This window comes from Meles meles, chromosome 12 (genome assembly GCF_922984935.1).
Source record: "Meles meles chromosome 12, mMelMel3.1 paternal haplotype, whole genome shotgun sequence".
Lineage (NCBI taxonomy): Eukaryota > Metazoa > Chordata > Mammalia > Carnivora > Mustelidae > Meles > Meles meles.
Window position 1 is genome coordinate 42,448,642 of NC_060077.1, and position 19,082 is coordinate 42,467,723.

The 19,082-nt window shown below is 41.8% G+C and overlaps 1 protein-coding gene across 22 annotated transcripts in view; it reads left to right on the top strand.

The window, feature by feature from the left end:
• DLGAP1 (DLG associated protein 1) overlaps positions 1–19,082 on the top strand; it is a 906,793-nt gene that overhangs the window by 779,784 nt on the left and 107,927 nt on the right. For 12 of the 22 annotated variants that reach the window (XM_046025114.1, XM_046025110.1, XM_046025115.1 and 9 more), the window contains one exon: positions 15,558–15,587. The exons of the other annotated variants lie outside the window; for them this stretch is intronic. In XM_046025114.1, coding sequence (XP_045881070.1) covers positions 15,558–15,587 — 30 coding nt within the window. The remainder of the gene's footprint in view (positions 1–15,557; positions 15,588–19,082) is intronic. 22 annotated transcript variants of the gene reach the window in all.

A 19,082-nucleotide genomic window follows, 5' to 3' on the forward strand; every position in this document is an offset into this window, starting at 1 on the left:
AATGTTAACTTTCCAAAGCTACTTTCTGAATGTCACTGTTCTCTTGTCAATAATGCTTTTATTTTTCCTGAACAAAAATGTGTCTCATTGTAGAAAATTCTTTAGAAAAAATATCATGAAATTCATAAATAACATGAATTATGCAGGACCTGTTGGTAACTGAAAGGATCTGGCTTCTCTTCTAAATGAAATGGGAACCATTTCTGGGTTTTAGTGAATGGGTTACATGATCTTGGTTTTTAAAGAATTATTCATGTTGCTCTGTTGGGATTAGACTATATAAGGACAAGGGTAAAATCATCTATGATTATTTCTTTAAAATAGATTTTTAAAGGGGCACCTGGGTGGCTCAGTCAGTTAAGCGGCTGCCTTTGGCTTTGGTTGTGATCCCAAGGTCCTGGGATCCAGGGCCATGTCGGGGTCTCCACTTAATGGGCAGTCTACTTCTCCCTCTCCCTCTGCCCCTCCCCCTCTTGTGCACATATGTGTGCGTTCTCTCTCTCTCAAATAAGTAAATAGAATCTTTAAAAAAAAACAAACAAACAGATTTTTAATGGGGCACCTGGATGGCTCAGTCAGTTAAGCCTCTGCCTTCCACTCAGGTCAAAATCTCAGCAGCCTGAGATGGAGCCCCACGTTGGGCTCCCCAGTGAGCCTGCTTCTCCCTCCCAAGTGCTCTTGCACTCTTGTGTGCTCCCTCCCCCTCTCTCTCTCACTCTCAAATAAATAAATAAAATCTCTTAAAAATTAAAAAAAAAAAGATTTTTTTTTTTTTTTTAATGAAAAGTGGTGGGGTGCCTGGCTGGCTCCATTGGTGGATCATGCGACTCTCGATCTCAGAGTTGTGAGTTCGAGCCCCACATTGGATGTAGAGATTACTCAGAAATAAAATCTTTAAAAAAAAAATAGATAGATATAAATAAATCAACAAATTAAAATGGAAAGTGGAACCACTTCCTCAAGACGGTATTTGCTTAGAATTTCCTACAAAGAATACTCCCGTCAGTTATGCATGAGTACGTGTGGGAGAAAATAACTTTTAGAAAGTTAGCTCCTGGGAAGGCCAAGTTCAAAATCTGTTTTCTACCTCTATAAAAAATAACTGGCTCTATTTCATACTTAAATAATCAACTTCCAAAACATGGTTACATTTCTGCTCAAGTATAGCCACAAAGCAGGGAATCATAAACTGCCAATTTAAGAGTGAAGAGAATCAAGAATCCCTTTCCTTATTTAGCAAGGCATTTACTGCGTACCTACTGTATGCCAAGCATGGGCACTGTCCCTGAGGACATAGCAGGAACACTAACCCAGGCTCTGCCCCAACTTCAAGGAGCAGAGAACTGAGATTTATTTTTTTGAACACTTATGCACGTAATTGTTTATCACGGTTACAAGTGCTATAAAGAGAGAAATAAGGGTGTGTGAGGATCCTAGGGAAACCATGAAATAGGCAAACAGGGAAAATACACTGCCCTTTCCCTAAGGAACTCTTTCTTTAACTCCTGATAAGGGAATGGCAAAGCACAAAGACCAGAAGAATGAATGAGAAGGAAAAGTTAACTGAAAGAAGTTAGTATGGTTGCAGCAGCAGAGATTGGTGAGAGGGAGAGGGAGGCCCAGGGTGTGGAGTGGTCTAAGACAAAACAAGAAGTAGTGTCCAGGTAGCCCAAAAAGCTATATGCCATAGGAAGGGTTTTGAAAATTTTGCAACAGAAGGCTATTAAATGGTTTCAGCCAAAGGTCAAGCCACTTAACCTATTCAAAAGCTCTTTTTCTTCTCTAAGTAAAATTGACATATGACAGTATATTAGTTTCAGGTACACACTGTAATGATTCAATATTTGTATATATGGCAAAATGATCACACTGTAAGTCTAGTTAACATCTGTCACCATACAAAGATATTCTTAATAAAGTACGCTAAAGTAAAACCAATAGATAGAATTTTATTTCAATGTGCTTAGTAATAGAAAAGTTAACATTAGATGACTTATCAACCAAATATCAACCATTTCACTTACCTGATAGGTGTCAAGTGTTAATTTCAGGAGATGGCTAATACAAGCATGGATAATCAGAACTGTTATTTACATTTAGAGACACTGAAATAGAAATTACTTAGAAATTTCTCAGAAATATAACACAATGATAGGCTTGATTGCATTTGTAAAAAAATAACCTTGCATTTTTGCTTTAGGCTTAAAGAATGACAATCAACATTTTTGAGAATCATTTTCCAAATGAAAAGGAAAACCTCTGACATGAATTTGCTTCTGCAGGGTGGATACTACACTCACATAAAGATTTAGTTGACAACCAGCAAGAAGAATTTGGGAAATAAATGGGAGAAACAGCTGTCCAGGAAGGTATCAATTGCCAGGTTTGTTTGGAATGCAGTGGAATTCCCAGGTCTAAGTGTGCTCTGCCAGCTTCATTTAGCTCATTGATGATTGCATGCCTTTTGAAAATCACATTAGAGTGCCCCATTTTCTAAGTCTCATCTCCTCTTGAAAAGGAATATATATTTCCGGGCTCCCACAGGATGCATAATTTTGTACCATTGTTAGTCATTATTACCACCATTTATTTTCCTAGTCATCCACCCATTCCACTTAGTGTAAATCTAAATATGCCTTGCACACATTTAAAAACACCATTTCTGGTTATACTTCAAAAGGCAGAAGTTGGTCAAAATGGTCTCACTCAAATGATCTTATTCCAACAATAAAAAGTTTTTAGCTTCTTAATTTTTTTTTTTTTATTTGTCAGAAAGAGAGATCACAAGTAGACAGAGAGGCAGGCAGAGAGGCAGGCAGAGAGAGAGAGAGGGAAACAGGCTCACCGCTGAGCAGAGAGCCTGATGTGGGGCTCGATCCCAGGACCCTGAGATCATGACCTGGGCCGAAGGCAGCGGCTTAACCCACTGAGCCACCCAGGCGCCCCAAGTTTTTAGCTTCTTAACAGTGTTTACTTCTTATATCATCATATATATATAAGGTTATGAAAATGCAGTGTGAAATAAAATAAATATAGGGGCGCCTGGGTGGCTCAGTGGGTTAGGCCTCTGCTTTTGGCTCAGATCATGATCGCAGGGTCCTGGGATCCAGCCCCGCATTGGGCTCTCTGCTCAGCGGGGAGCCTGCTTCCCCCCTTCTCTCTGCCTGCCTCTGCCTACTTGTGATCTCTCTCTCTCTAATAAATAAATAAAATCTTAAAAAAAAAAAAAAGAAAGAAAAAAAATAAATATATAAAGATTGGGGTTGTACAAAACAGCGAATATTTTTATTTAGCAAATACTTATCTAGCACCTATATTTGAGCTATTATTCAAAGATGCTGTACAAATATGAACACAACAAATATTATACGGGGCATTCTATTTCTGATTTATGGGAGACTTAAATTTACCTCAACTCCTTAAAACTGAAGATATTCTGTTACAAGGCACTAAGCTAGTTCTATAGACCTGAATAGAGATTTAACATAGTGGAGTCCAATATTTGGTCAAAGCCCTGTTGAGATGTGTTGGGGAGGGAGAACCTTTTCCCTACCCTTTTGTGTTTCCTTACTGAGGCCTGCAAATTAAATTTACAAAAGGCAGATTAGCAAGAGAAAAGACAGATATTTATTCATATACATGTTTGTAGAAAAATATGACTCAAGGAGGCAGTTAGAATTTGAGGCTTATATACTATCTTAATAGGGGAAGGAAGGCTCTTACAAATGACTTTTTTTTTTTTTTTTTTTTTTTAGAGAGACCACACACCCAAATGTACACTCAGGGTGGGGAGGGGCAGAGGGTGAGGGAGAGAGATTAAGCGGGCTCCAGGATCAGCATGGAGTCCATGCGGGCTATATCTCACAACCCTGAGATGATCACCTGAGCCAAATCAAGAGTTGGATGCTTAACTGACTAAGCCACACAGGCACCCCCACAAATGACTTAAGAAAGTTAAATGGGCTCTTAGGAGACTAGTGAGGCATGTGATAGTTTCATGATAATGTCTGCTTAACTATGGTGATACTTCTCCTCTCTAGTGACAAGAGTCAATCTTTCCTGGTTGCAGAAACTCCTGGGAAATGGATTTATGACCACTGAGTTCTTTTAGAAGTCTCTGCTTTTAGGCAGATAAGGAAATTCAGGGGGGAAAAGCCTATTTCCAAATGCTATCAGCTTAAAATAATTTTATGCCACTTTGTAGTATTCTGGACACCTTCAAAAGGAACTTAGGACCAAAGAAGACTGTCTTTGATCCCCCCTTGCTGGTGGACATTCAGGCTCTGGGCTAGCCCTGAGGATAGAGCGCTCCATGGGAATAGGACAAGGATGGATACTTTCAGAGCGTCCAGAGATGCTCACATCTCAGTGTCAGAGATATGCTTAATTCCAAGTCTGCACTGAGGCCAGCCTCAGAGACAAGACCAGCACTGGAGAAGTCCCACTACCTAGAACATTTCTTTGTATATGGGGATTTTTAGTAATGTCTCATAGAATAGACTTGACCAGAATAGAGTGGCTTAATCTCTACACCCCACCCCACCATAGTGGGAAACTCATATGGTCCTCCTCAACCACAAACACACTTTACCAGGTACCAGACAGTACGTACTATTAATGGCATCATCATTTTGAGAAAACAAAGACACAACAAAGTGTAGTAACTTTTTCAAGGTCAAACAGCTGGTCGGTGGCTCAGCTGATATTTGTACCTATTCAATTTGACTCCAAAATTCAAGCTCTTAACAACCAAGTTCTACTGCACTAGGCTTCTTCTCTTGAAAAGTTTTAACTGAACAAAAGTATAACAAATGGCTTGAAGAAGTTTTTCTTTAAAGTATTAATGTGACAATATCATAACCTAAAAACTGCTAATAATACCAACCTCCTGACCCATCCTAGTGCAATAGAGTCTTCAGATCTGGCCATTTCTCCTGCCATGAGATACTATCTAAAGCAGAGTAACATTGTGCACATTATACATAGGGGTGCCTGACACCTGAGTCACAGTGTCAGCTTCTTCAGGGTCAGCCCCTCCCTCAATACACGTAATCTGCCCCAGACCCCAATACTTCTGGCTTATTGCCACTTGGCTCAAGGTTGATGGCCTTCGCCAACATGCCGCAGTATCATCAAGCACAGCACTCTGAAGCGTGACACTTTCCTAAAAATATCTGCCCCAGTGAAATTTGTAAGTACAGTGGTAATAATTGATATACTCATGATTTCTCCAGAGTAGAGCTTCATTTGGGGAAGAGATGGAAGTTAAGTTTGAATAGTTTTAGAACAGATTAGATAGAATAGAATAGAATAGAATATTATAGATTCCTAGAACTAGATACTCCCAGCTTTAGGTTATTCTTACCACTCTCCCCCATAGTTGGACGTGGTGCCTGCACAGTTTCAGGGGCTTAGGACACTCCAAGTCCCATCTAGGGACCATGTTCTCCTGCCTTGGGTCCTGTTACCACACTGACTTTCAGTTGCTATTGATTTAGCAGTGTATTCCATCCCTCTGTGAACAGCACTGTTATAGGCAAGCAGAACATTTTTACTGGACACATGCTGTCTGCCAGGCATCACCTTAGTCATAGTGGATACAAAAATAAGTCAGGTCTAATTCTCACTTTCAAGTTTTCATTAGAGAGAGCATGAAGGCAGAGAGGCATGACAATTGAGGTGTGTCCAGTATGCCAAGAAGTCAGGAAAGGCTTTATAGCACAGTAAATATTTAAGTTGGTTCTGGAGAATGGGTAGGTGTAAAGCAGCCTGCTCACATGACCATTTGTATACTAAAATCGGCAGATTCGGATGTGTTCAATTTCTCTTAAGAGCTACTGAAAACCTCCGGAGATTCCACTGAGGGTGTAGAAGGAAAGAGTCTTATTTTCACATGTTCACTCCACGTCTGTCAAACCATGTCTACATCTGATGGTTAAAACTTTATTCTCCGACCTGAGATAAGCCTAGAAGCCGCATCCTGCCACGGATCGACCGCATTCTCTGGGCTTTCTATGCGATGGCGCAACTAGGGCACGCAAACGCCAGGGGGCAATGCAGTTTCACCAAACCTCCTAGGAACCGGTCCAGGTTTCATTTTTGTTTTTGTTTTTTCAGGTTTCGTTTTGACTAAGAAAGTTTACAACATCCTGCTGCAAAGGTGGAAACCCTTAATAAAAACAGTTCTACTAAGAAAAAAAAAAAGTTTATATATCCTTTATAAGATTCCCGAATTGCCATCCAAATCGCCTTTCAGCATTTGTCCACAGCTGAACGTCTGGCAATATTATTTGTAAAAGAATTACTTTTCATTTTTTTCTCAGTATAGCTGTCTGATTTTCCCAGTCCTCTGCGTAAGAAACGGTTACTCTAGCCATCTTCTTGCTAGTCGGAGTCACAATGCTGGGACTCTGTTTCACCTTCTGCCCAACCATGGGCTCTCCTCCCTCCGCGCCCATTCAGCGCATCCAGCTGCCGCTTTGGCTGGCGCTGCGGCTCCCTTTAAGGTAATTCCAGTCCGGGCCTGTGTTTTGTTTCCAGCTCGGCAGCCGCCAGGTGTCTGCCCTCCCTTAACCCCCAAGGATGAGAGATCAAAGGTGTGCCTACATCTGCCTCCTGACCAGCTCTTTAATCTGTTACATGTTCAAAAGGGACAAGTGCTGTATTATGCACTTAGGGAGGGAGGACGAATCAGAGAAGTGGAAAGGAGCAGAGTCCCAGAGTGTGTGAACTCAGTAAGAGGATGTGGAACATGTCTGTCTACATTGTAGCCCTGCCATGTGGGAGTGTTTTCTTTTAAAAAGAGCAAAAATATCACGGGCAAATGGAGACCCCTGTTTCCCTGACTGGAGCCCTACTAAACCCATTTAATGATAGTACACAGACCCATGTGGAGACCAGCATTAAAAGAAATCTAACAAGGCAAAGGAAAATACTTTTTAAATTATGAAATGGAAATTATAAACGGACATTTATAGCAATTTGGGCTTATTTCACTTACAGCAAAAAACGACAGCGTAAACACTTAAAAGAGATAAACTGAAAAATTTTGAGAAAGATTATTTCCAATAGATCTTCTACTTTCCACACCCACAGGAGTAAACAAGCAGGGAAACGCATTTTTTTTTTTTAACAGGAGAAAGCAAATTCGGTATTAAGAAAACAATTCTGGGGGCGCCTGAGTGGCTCAGTGGGTTGGGTCTCTGGCTTCGGCTCAGGTCATGATCTCAGGGTCCTCAGATCGAGTCCCGCATCGGGCTCTCTGCTTTGCAAGGAGCCTGCTTCCTCCTCTCTCTCTCAGCCTGCCTCTCTGCCTACTTGTGATCTCTCTGTCAAATAAATAAATAAAATCTTAAAAAAAAAAAAAAACAATTCTGGGAGCGCTGGTTATGGAGGGATAGGGCTCTTACGTAGACACGCAAGCTCATGCACACAGGCGTTCCTTCGCTCAGGGTTTTGGAATCAGGACAATCTAGTAAGAATTATGTCTTAACTTAAACTTGGGAATAATGTAGCTAACTGGAGCACCCACAGCTTTCTTTAAATTCTTTGGAAAGAATTTCCACCAAGGACACAGAAGTGAGCAGGCGCGGGTGGGTTTTCCCTCTCTGGACACCTGTGCCGCGCATGCCCAGAAGCAACCTTCCGCTCTTCCGCTTTTCCTTGCCCTGGGCTTCCAAACGGAACTGCAGCCGCTTGGGTTATACTGAAATGCCTTCAGATAGTCGCGAGGTAGTGGTGACTTAAGATTAAGTCATACTGTCTTTCCCCAGTACAATGTCTTTGACATCAAATTTGTTCACAGTACGTGAGAGGGAAGAAAAGTGGCACAGGTATTAATGGTTAAGAGAAGAAGGGAGTCCTTACCAGCAGCATCAAATGTTTCATTCATCTACTTAGCAAATATTTGCTCAGCACTGCCTCCGGTCACACTGCTGGACTCCGGGAAATGAGGGATGATCAAAGAGCCTTGCTTTCTTTCTGTTCATAGAGTTTACCGGCTAGAGGTAGAGACTGGCATAAATGAAATACTCTCAGAGATCACTGCTCTCAAAGAAAGAAACACAGTTCTTGTGGGAGAGTCTGCTTTAACAATGGACTAATCTAGAGGGTCAGGGAGAACTTCTCTGAGAAAATCCTCATAAGCTAAGACATGAGAGATCAAGAAGGGTGAGGGGGGACACATGTCACTATTCAGAGAGCTGAGAAGGTGGGGTGGCTGGTGTGATAGCTGGGGAACACAAAGTTCAGGATGCAATACATAGTAAGCTCAGAGGATTGAAGCACCTGTAACTGTTTCAACTGCTACATAACATATTACCTCAACACACAGCATCACAGCTTAAAAACAGCTACTTTATTATACCCAAGATCGTATGGATCAAACCTCCTTCAACTGGAGGTTGGGCTGGTCTAGGCAGTCCAGGACAGCATTATTCAAACACTGGCACCTTGGCTTCTGTGGTTAGAAGTGTGGGCTCAGCTGAGACAGCTGACAAAACACCTATAGAGGGCACCTCCAGCACTGCAGCTTAAAGACTTCTTACATCACAGCTCAGGGCCCCCAGGGATAGTGTCCAAGAGATAGGAAGTCTTAAAGCCTGGACCAGACACTAGCAGAGCATCCCTTTCACCATTTTCTATTAGTTGAAGCAGTCACAGAGCACCCCGCCTCCAGATCAAAGAAAATGACAGAGATGTCACCTCTCAATAGGAACCATTTCAAATAATTTGTGGACGTTTTTAGTCAGCCACAGTTCATCCTCTGGACACAAATTATTTAGACTCTTCTATAAGGCAAAATAGACTCCTAAGCCCTCCAGAAATCGCATTACGGCATGAAGTTCGAGTTTGAGGTGCAGGTTCTTACCACTGAAATAAGGTTCAGGTGTTGCTGAGGATCCTTTGATCCAGTTCTCTAGTATACTTTTCTCAATATGAAGACTTGTAAACGAAAATAAAAAGCTATCTGCTGGGTGCCTGGGTGGCTCAGTGGATTAAGCCGCTGCCTTCGGCTCAGGTCATGATCTCAGGGTCCTGGGATCGAGCCCCGCATCGGGCTCTCTGCTCCGCAGGGAGCCTGCTTCCTCCTCTCTCTCTGCCTGCCTCTCTGTCTAGTTGTGATCTCTCTCTCTGTCAAATAAATAAAATCTTTAAAAAAAAAAAAAAAAAAAAGCTATCTGCTCCAAGCACACCAGCATATACTGACGACACAGAAGTGAGATCAGTGTAATGACCTCTCTCAGTCAGGACTGGAGGAAAGAGGGGCATGGAGCGATCACTGGTCCAGAGCAATTCTGAAGTCCATATGTTGCCAGTTCCTTCACTGGGAGCCTGGTCCTATTGCCCAGGGATGAATCTTTGCACTTATCTCCTCCTCCAAACTCTTGGTTGCACCTTCCAAGTCATCTATCCTGTTTCCATAACGTCTTGGTCAGCTCAGGGTGCCATAACAAAATACCATAGACTGAGTGGCTCAAACAACAGATATTTATTCCTCACAGTTCTAGAGGCTGGAAAGTCTGAGATCAGGGTGCCAGCATGGTCAGGTTCTGTAAGAACTTTCTTCCTGTCCTGAAGATGGCCTCCCAAAGACCCCATCGCCAAACCCCATCACACTGAGGATTAGTTAGGGATTTGACATATGAATTTGGGGCAGGGGGCAGGAATAGGGGATAAGACTCAGTCTATAGCACATAAGATGTCATTTGCAAGTGATTAATTTTATCAGTCTAGTCCCTGCACATAGAATCTTGGAGGCTTTAAAGATTCTCACTCTGAACTACCTCTGCCCATTTTTGTCCACACTGATAATGTATCCGCTAAACACTTCTCTTGATATCTTCACGGGCTTCCTATGAATCCTATTAGACTTCACTCTGTTAGACAAAACACATACACAGCCTTCCTCCAGATAGACCCTTCTCTGGCCTGGGCTCAGAGTCAGGGTGCTGTGGAACCACCTTTTTAGAAGACCTTTTATCTCTTTATAAGTTTTTTGAGACACACGCTTAAGTCTTTCTACAGTCATAAAAATGGGTCTTACAGCCATACCCCTGAGATGGTCCTCATCCTCAGTCAGTTTCATACTTTGGGAGCTTTTGCCATTGGAAAGGCTAAGATTATGAAACCCTGTTATCTTTTTTAAAAACCAACAGGTCCTAGCTCTATATTTCCTCTAAATTTTGCTTGAAAACCGAAGTCCCTTTCTTTTAACACACTTTTTTTTTTACCTGTACTTTATTATATGCAACTCTTGAAAAAAAACTAACTAGCACTTGACATGTTTTTCCTGGAAATCTTACTAAAAATCTACAAACTCATTAGGTATATGAGTTTATATATATCTAAATATATAATTTATATTAGGTATGTTTTCTATTTTTCCATGTTACTATAGATCATAATGTTGCCAAGCATCCCACCACTATATCAAATAACTTGATTTTGCTTCCAGTCTCTAAGGATAGTGTTTTCCCTGTCCTCCCAGCCTTCACCAAGAGTTTCCCCAGGGCCTTCTAGCAACTTCCCTTAGCGCCTTCTAGCAACTTCCCTCAGCTTATATTATTTGTCAGAATGTCTACCCATGGCCTCCATGCTCAGGACTTGTAACATGGTGTCTCAGGGTTCTCAGAGGGAGTGATCCAAGAGACAGGAAGAGACTACCAGGTTCATGGGCCTGGGCATAGACAGAGAGAAACACAGTGAGAAAGGAAACGCGAGCAGGGGGAGTGAGAAAGGGACAGGCAGGCTTTCCTCTGAACAGGGAGCCCGAAGCAGGGCTCCATGCAGGGCCCAATGCGGGGCTTGATGCTGGGCTCCATCCCAGGACCCTGGGATCATGACCTGAGCCGAAGGCAGACACGTAACAACTGAGCCACCCAGGCACTCTCATTTCCACTTTATTTTAAAGGTCACAGTAGTCACAGAGTTTGCCCAAATTCAAGAATGAGTGGGACACAACTTCCATCTCTCTGTGGGAAGTGAATGGAAGGATTTGTGGGCATTTTTATTCTGCCACAAGTAACTTCATGAAGGACTGTGCAAGTCCTGTTAGGGCTTTCAATCTTGGACTTAAGAATAATGAAAAGTGGGGCACCTGGGTGGCTCAATGGGTATTAATGCCTCTGCCTCTGGCTCAGGTCATGATCCCAGGGTCCTGGGATCGAACCCTGCATCAGGCTCTCTGCTCAGCAGGTAGCCTGCTTCTCTTCCTCTCTCTCTGCCTGCCTCTCTGCCTCTTGTGATCTGTTAAATAAATAAATAAAATCTTGAAGAAAAAAAAAAGGGACTGAAAAGGCATTTAAGAATTTTAAAGGGTGAGGGGTATGACATAATTGGACTTGCCTTTGAAAAGACCACTCCAGCTACAATATGAGAATGCATCGGAAAGAGGACATAAAAAACTGAATGGTCCTTTCTTGGTTCCTCTTTCTCGATCCGTATCATATTATACAGATTCGTGTGAGCATTGCTATGGCAGCTTGCCCTAAGGTGATGACAGTAGAGATAAAAGAACCGCAAATTCTTGAGGTATTTGGATATAAAATCAATTAGCTGATATTTCCTGAAGTCCATTTACAGCATACCCTTGACTCCAATTCATTGATAAAATAACTTCTTGGGAATCTCTTTAACAGTATAATCCTGAAACCTAAATATTACTGTAGTTTATGTATATTTATGCCACATGGCAATGTTCACTAGCCTCCACGAAGACCAGCCTCCAAGTAGAAATAGACAGTGGTCAATATAGTGAAATCTGAGCATTCTGCTCAACAGTATCCACAATTAAGACAACATGTTTGAGTTACATTTGCAGGGCTCGATAAAATTCTCTTTTTAGGATCTCAGGGAACACTTGGGAATGACCACTTATTCAATAGTTAATACTTGAGTATTTGCTCTACACCAGGCTGGTTCTAGTCACAGGAGTTAAAGGAGCAAGCAAGACAAACCAGGTCCCTGCTCTCATTCTGCTTACACTATAATGAGGCAGAGAGATACAAACAAGGAATGGAGTGATAAATCAGTGACATAATCCCAAGTAGGGATAACTTCCATAGAAGAGATAAGTAAGAGAGAGGGTCTACAGAGTTCTTACTGGGTCTGCTCTAAATACAAGAATCAAGGAAGGGCTCTCTGAGGGAGTGACAATTTGAAGTAAAATCTGAAGAGAAGGGGCTGTGTGCAGGAAGATGTAGCAGGTCGGGGGGCGGGGGGGGGAGCACTCAAGCCAGAGGGAGGCACCCCATGGGCAGAAAGGAATTAGCACTGCAGGGCACTAGGCACCAGGGAAAAGACCAAAGTGGCTAATGCATCTTGGAAAAGGGAGAAAGTCAGATGACATAACAAAATCAGCAGGAATATATGACACAGGGCCTTGACAGCTAGGGTTAAAAATTTTATTACCAATCCAACAACAATGAGATGTCACTGGAAGATTTGAGCGAGCCCTGGTCATTCACACTTCAGCATGGATTATTCTAACTTGACTCTCCAAAATTATTTTAGATCAACTGAAATTAGTAATTAGGTGAGAGAGGTAGGAAAGAGGGTGGAACAACTTTGGAATTGGGGAAGTGTTGCTGAAAGCACACCCTGGTAGTGATTCGCTCTGACTTGCAGGAAGACAATAGACACAGTCTGCACGAATCACCCACAAGATTAGGAATTTTGCTACATTAAGATATCAAGTTGAGGGAAGAAAAGTTAGCTTTCTTTTCCTTCTCTCTCGTTTTTTACATTTTATTTTCTAACACTTGCAGATGATGAAATTTTAAAGGGAGGTCTGGGGAGGAGTAGGATCCACTGTGTGTCTATATACATATATGTATGTGTTATGGCTTACCCTGAATTCCAGGCAATGTCAATGTCAGCCAGTCACCAGATAACGTCTATTGTGTGTCCTGGAAGTCAACAGTGCTACGTGTAGCTTTTCAGCGTTGACATCAACCATTTCTTAAATATTCAATTTTTTAAAAATATTCATATTTTAAAGTAAAATGTCTTCCCCTCATTCTACAATTTTTGTATAATATTAAAAGTAGCTATCTAATTGGATTTAGCTAATTCTGTATTTTCACTACAACACAGTTATTTTGCAGTATCTTTATAAAGGCCTGTCCTGCTATAGGAAAAGCCTCATTTGGGGTCTAAAAAAAAATAGGAAACATCTATATGGAGTTGATGAATCACTAATGTTTTTATTAAGATAATGTTAATAATCAGAGCTCTAAAATCAGATGTTGTTTTTTAACTTATCTTTTTCTCCTTATTCAATAAAAGTATTACTGGGCTCTGGTCCACCACCACCCACAAATCCCATAAAAATTTGTTTTGATTTTCTTGCTCTATCAGCATAAGGCCTGATCAGAGCTCCCTGATTAGAGCACACTGTTGTCCTTTTATCTCAATGGCAGTTGCTGACACCGTGATTGTACACAAAAATAAATAAGGCTAAAAAAAATCAATATCATGAACTGATTTCCTGTATAAGAATCCTCCAGTTTAAAAAAAAAGACAGGATCATTGTTTAGTAAGCCAGTGACTCATATCTCTTGGCATAAGTGGGCTTGCCAAGTCCATTTAGGTTATGTTCGTGGTTGACTATCAGTGACTGTTATTTCCCGGGTGATCTATGGATAGTATGTGTGACAGTTTTAAAAGGTTTTGAAATTACTGGAAAAATAATAGCAAATGCTACGCTTACTTACATGTACTTCGTCCAGGTAAATTATTACCCCTTTTATGAATAGCTCAGGAAGTATTCTGAAGATCAAGATTTTCTTCTGTGGGCCTGAGTGGAAAGAAACATCAGTGGTGACAATGTTATGCTAGACTTGGTTCATACCAACTTACAAGAGCAAATTCTTATATTTTGGGGTGTTCTGAGAGCCCATTATCAAACACAGCCATTGTTATAAAATAAGATATAAACTCATAATTAAATAATGTTAAAAACAAAGGCAATAAATACTTAAAACTCTTTCCTTTCCCATCATTTGACTACAGTTTACTTTCCATACTCTTGAGGTTGTTTATAACAACTGTACTTGCATGGTCAAAATAATACTTAATGGTATTGTTCCTTGCCCATCTCTTTTCAATACCACATTCCCTGACATCAGGCTGGTAGTCTGAAATAGGCCATGGTGGAAGAACTTCCCTAGTGTTAAAGTTGAAAGAGTTTTAATGTAATGAAAATAATTTATATGACAGTGTGAAAAATAGTTCAGCAGTAAGCCACAGAAGAGATGTGGTGATAATTAAATTTATTGGGGAAGAGCAGAGTGGGATGAAACTCAATGCATGATTTTGTCCAATAGTGATTGACTTGCTAGCTATGAATACAAGAGTTGGACCAAACTCAACAAAAGCATTCTGCGTGAATCAATTGATTATACAGAACTTGAAATAAAGAACATTGTGTATTTTATTATGTTTTTAGATTATGTATCATACATCATTTATATCAGTAAAAATCAGGAAAAACACACCTACATTTATATGCATACTTTTTGCCCTGGAGAGTCCCTTGTTAAACATTGACCAGACACTACTGGTTCTGCAGGAAGGATGAAATTTGATAGGTAACTTAAAAGCAGCTTTTTCAGAAAGCTGTAGTGGAGATCAAGTTTGTCTCTTTGTTAACAATCTGTTAATATCAGTGTATGTTCGTGCTCATACCAATTTGGCTTATCGATTTTGAAGAGGGTTTTGTTTCCACTTTTAATTAGAAACTCCTCTGGTTGGAAGAGAACCAGAATGTCAATCACATGAAACTGTAAATAGGTATCGTTGTTCAGCCTAAAGTATCATGGCTATCACATAGGGTTTGGGGAATATTATTTATAACTATGACCTACCAAAAAAGGGATTTTTTAATCAAATCATAGGACCCAGTCTAATTTATCTCAATTAAGTGTCTTCACCTTTAAATTCACTGAAAAGGCACATGAATATCCAGTCAAGAGTAATGTCTACTTGCTTCATGAACAATTTGACACGCTCAAGGAGCCCTTTCACGGACCTGCAGGGAGCGGGATCGCTGAACACATCTGACCAGTAAATGGCCTGTGGCCCAACCAGCTCAGAGAAGGAAGTTGCCAGATCACACCATGGTTTTTAACCACCTGTTATATATTTTGACAGCAACCCTGCCCCAGCATGTATCAAATGTTCTCTATACATAGCATTAAATAGAAAGTACTAGATACTGGTGTCCCACTGTGTGAAGTTTCATGAATTTACTATCCAGCATGATTTATTTACAGAAAGTCATTCAGACAGACTTGGCCTTTGTTTTACCCAAAAACGTGTCAGATGGCTTATTCAGTGAAAAAACTCCCCCAAATGGTTTTAGTGGGGTTAATGAAGACATCATTTAGTCTAACAATGGACTGAAAATTACTTTATCCTCAAAGTTGATATTTGTTTAGTTAAATCCTCAAAATACCAGCAAAAACTCTAGATCCGAAGCATGTGTGTGTTTTGAGAAGACAAGAAGAGGTCATTTGGGGCCATTATATAACTGCCACTTTTTGTTTTTATTCAAGGTGTCATAAAACTGAGTTCTGCAGTTGAAGGTACGTTTTCACAACCACAAAATCAATACTGTTTTGCTTAAAGGTTGCCGAGCGTGGCTTTGTAGCCAGAAAGCGTCTGTGGCAGCAGTGTGTGGTGCCTGTTCTAATCGCCAGCTGTCACCATTCCATCTGTGTCTCTCCTCGTTCTGGTCATTCAGTGCCATGAGTCTCTCAGGCCTATACCCGTGGCATGAACACTGACCTGAGAGGGCAGTCTTTAGGGGCGCGAATGTGTCTGGTTCTGTTTTCTGATGTGATTGCCTCAGATCCAAGGCGCTTTCCAGATCCCCTTGCTCTCTCCAGCAGCCTTATTTGAGGCTGGATGTAAAGTCTTGCCAGAAACCTTGCCCCCCATTCTTTCAGCAGGACCTTCTCTACAGTGTTTTGGTCCCTCATCCCAACGTAGCCAACATGCTTGCCCAAGTAGGTGGGCATGGAGTTGTTCAAGCTCCCTGACGAGAACCTTAAGTGGTGAAGGCACTGACTGGCCTCAGATGCAGCTTTTTCCCAGGCAGTGTGATCCACCAGCACCCAGGAGGCACTGGGAGGACCAGCTTCTGTCGATGGTATTTGCATCATCCATATCTAGCGAGTGGCAATTCCCTTTAGCTGTGCATGCAGGAAGCTAAGAAGAAAGGGAAAGAGGGTTTAAGGAAGAGGAGTTTTGGTGTGGGAGAACCCCCAAGAATGTTGAAAATACCCCATCATCTGAAATGATTAATTGGTTATTGGTATAATGTTGATCTCCTTACCCTCATAGAAGCACACAGTCCACAAGTAGCGAATGTGTAATTTTCCCTTCTTGTGAGTCTCTGTGTTTGTTTTGAGTGTGTGTGTTCTCATTTATCGGGAGTCTGTCAGTCATGCTTCGAAGGTTCCTTCATCCTTACTTAATCAGGGGAGGCTCCTTGGAAGAGGTGGTGGGCTTTCAGGTGAGTCTTCACATTTAAAGGGAGATGTGGCTTGATGAATGAGCAATGCATGGAGGTGGGAAGTGGAAAAATGCCAGGGGGTAGGAGTGGTGAGACCATCTGCTTAATTCAAGCAAAGAGATTGGATGGGCTGGAGTCTGAAGACTAGGAGATGAGGGAGGAGCTCAGTCATTACCCACAGGACTGGCAAACCCAAAATGGGGAACTCTGTGCCTTCTGTAGACTTAGTACCATCCCACTTCACAAAACAAAATTGAAAAGGCAGCATTTCTGACATTCGCAGTGGAAAGCATGCTGCTCTTCTCAAGTAAGCGAAGGACCAGGGGAAGGTGCAGGCAGTGGTGTTTCCAGGTTGAGAAAGAGGAGCAAAATGAAGTCACGTTAAGCACAAGAGAGGGTTCCGTGCCAGTTCCAGGCCTCTATGAGGCCAAGCAGGAGTCAAGTTTCCTCTGCATGGGAACATGGAGTCTTGTGTGAGACTATCCAAACCACTCCCAGCCTAACAAAACAGAGAAGACAGCAACAAAATCAAGCAGGTCCATGAGAATGGCCTTGTCTGCAAAAACTCCCAGTGGAAAGTGAGCCACCGAGTTTCAGTTAATTATCTGTAGAATTCCAGATAACAGTTGGTCCACCCTGGGCAGTTTTGATGTTTTATCAAGGAACCGCTTTGAAGTCAAAGCTTTACGTTGCCTATTTGGCTTAAGCACTGTATTCCACTTGCACAAAAGGATGGAAAGACAAAATAAATGTTTTAAAAAGCCAGGCCATGAGAACATTAGATAATTTAAACTCTTGCTCCACTGGAACTACAGTTCCGTTCATCGCTTTGTTACTGACTACTGTCACTACTGGGTAGCATGGCCTAGCCAAACCCCTTGAACAGGTTTGCGTTGTCCAGAGAATGAAGAGAGTCAGGAAAAGCAAGAGCAAGAAGCAGAATGACTGCTTAGGGCTTTTTCAGCAGCCTCCTTATCTCTGGGCCTCCCCTGAGCCCCTGGGGAGCCTCAGGGGAAGGACTCCGGGGCAGCTGTGGGTATCAGAGGTCAGGCCCGCTTCAATTGCAGCTTGAGCATCTTTGGTGCAGCTTCTTGGCTGAGGGCTGTGGAAGCTTGAAGGCTTGGGAGCATGCTCTGTTTTAACTATGTTAGAACACGTGTGCTCAGGGGGCTGTCTGGAGCGCAGTCTTGGGTGGGGGGTCGGGTGCGCGTGTACTCAACGCATGCATTCTTGGTGCATCTGGAATGTGAGATTTTTGACCGGCATGCGTAGTGGAATGCGTGTGAGACTATCTCTTTGTTGGACATCAAACCTCAGACAGCAGTCCTTATGAATGCTTAGCTGATTACCGTACTTGCTATTTTCCATCTGTGGTATGAACTCGAGGCAGCTTCCTCCCACTAATCATGTCAAGGAGTACGTAAATCAGTGGAGGGGATCCATGGCCAGAAATGAAACCTACCTTTTCTTTAAGAATGACTCTTTGGGATTATTGTAGAACTCTAAAAATAGCATTATTTTAGGTAGCTTATCTTTTCTCTTCTTTTTAAGGAAAAACAATTCTCAAAGTTGTAAGAGAAAAATCAACAAAGATTGCCTGTGCTACTTCCCACCAAGTATTTTTGTCATGCAATTTTCTGCTTTCTCTTTCTCTGAAGCAGGGGTGCCCCCTTCAGCATTTTGCAGCTTCACGTAAGCTTTTTAAGTCAGCAAAAAGAAAAAAAGCTATTTATACCACATTAATGGTAAGGTTAAAAGTCAAATGTCCTTTCATGTTTTAAAGACCTAAAATTATGCTTACACAGAAACACACATCAATGCTGTCATGATTTTGCAATGAAGAAAAATATCTGACCAGGAAAAAAACTTTAAAATAAATAGTTGCAAAGTTTTATTGATAATGCTGATGGATTCCAGGCTCTAATTTTTGATTGATAATCTCACTGGAATAAAATCAGGTTAAGAGAGAAACATCCAGAAGCAAATTGGGAGAATGGGAAAGTGGGAGGTGGCTGGGGCATAGTAACCAGAGAAAAACTCTTTCATCCAATGGGAGCAAAACCATTCTGTACCAGGAAGTCCATGATATAATCTTCTAAATATTCCTTTTAGAAGGGATTTTCCCTCTTGAAATTGAAGCAGGGAAAAGGCAGGGGGCCGGGCACATATTTCCACAAATGGGGCCAGCACACCAGGCTCATCAAGGAGAAACAAGAATGCAGGTCACAAAGAACTGAGTTAGGCTGCCTGCCCTCACACTCTATAGGCTGCTCTTTCTTTCCATGGAGGAAGGGTCCAGCCCCAGGCAGCCGCTTTTTATCCTACAGACCCATGGTATGTTCAGACATGTGGCAAAGGGAGCATTGGGAAGGAGGCATCCAGTCTGGAAGGGACAAGATGAGACAGCAGAGGCTGGTGACAGGCCCTGGTGACTGATAACCTGGGTGTGTTCCATAAGGAGAATTTGCCTCAAAAGTGATTTGTTTAGACCTCATAGGTAGCTGAGAATCCAAAATACCAAAATGGGATAAACTCTTTAGAAAGCCTATACAAGGGAATGAAG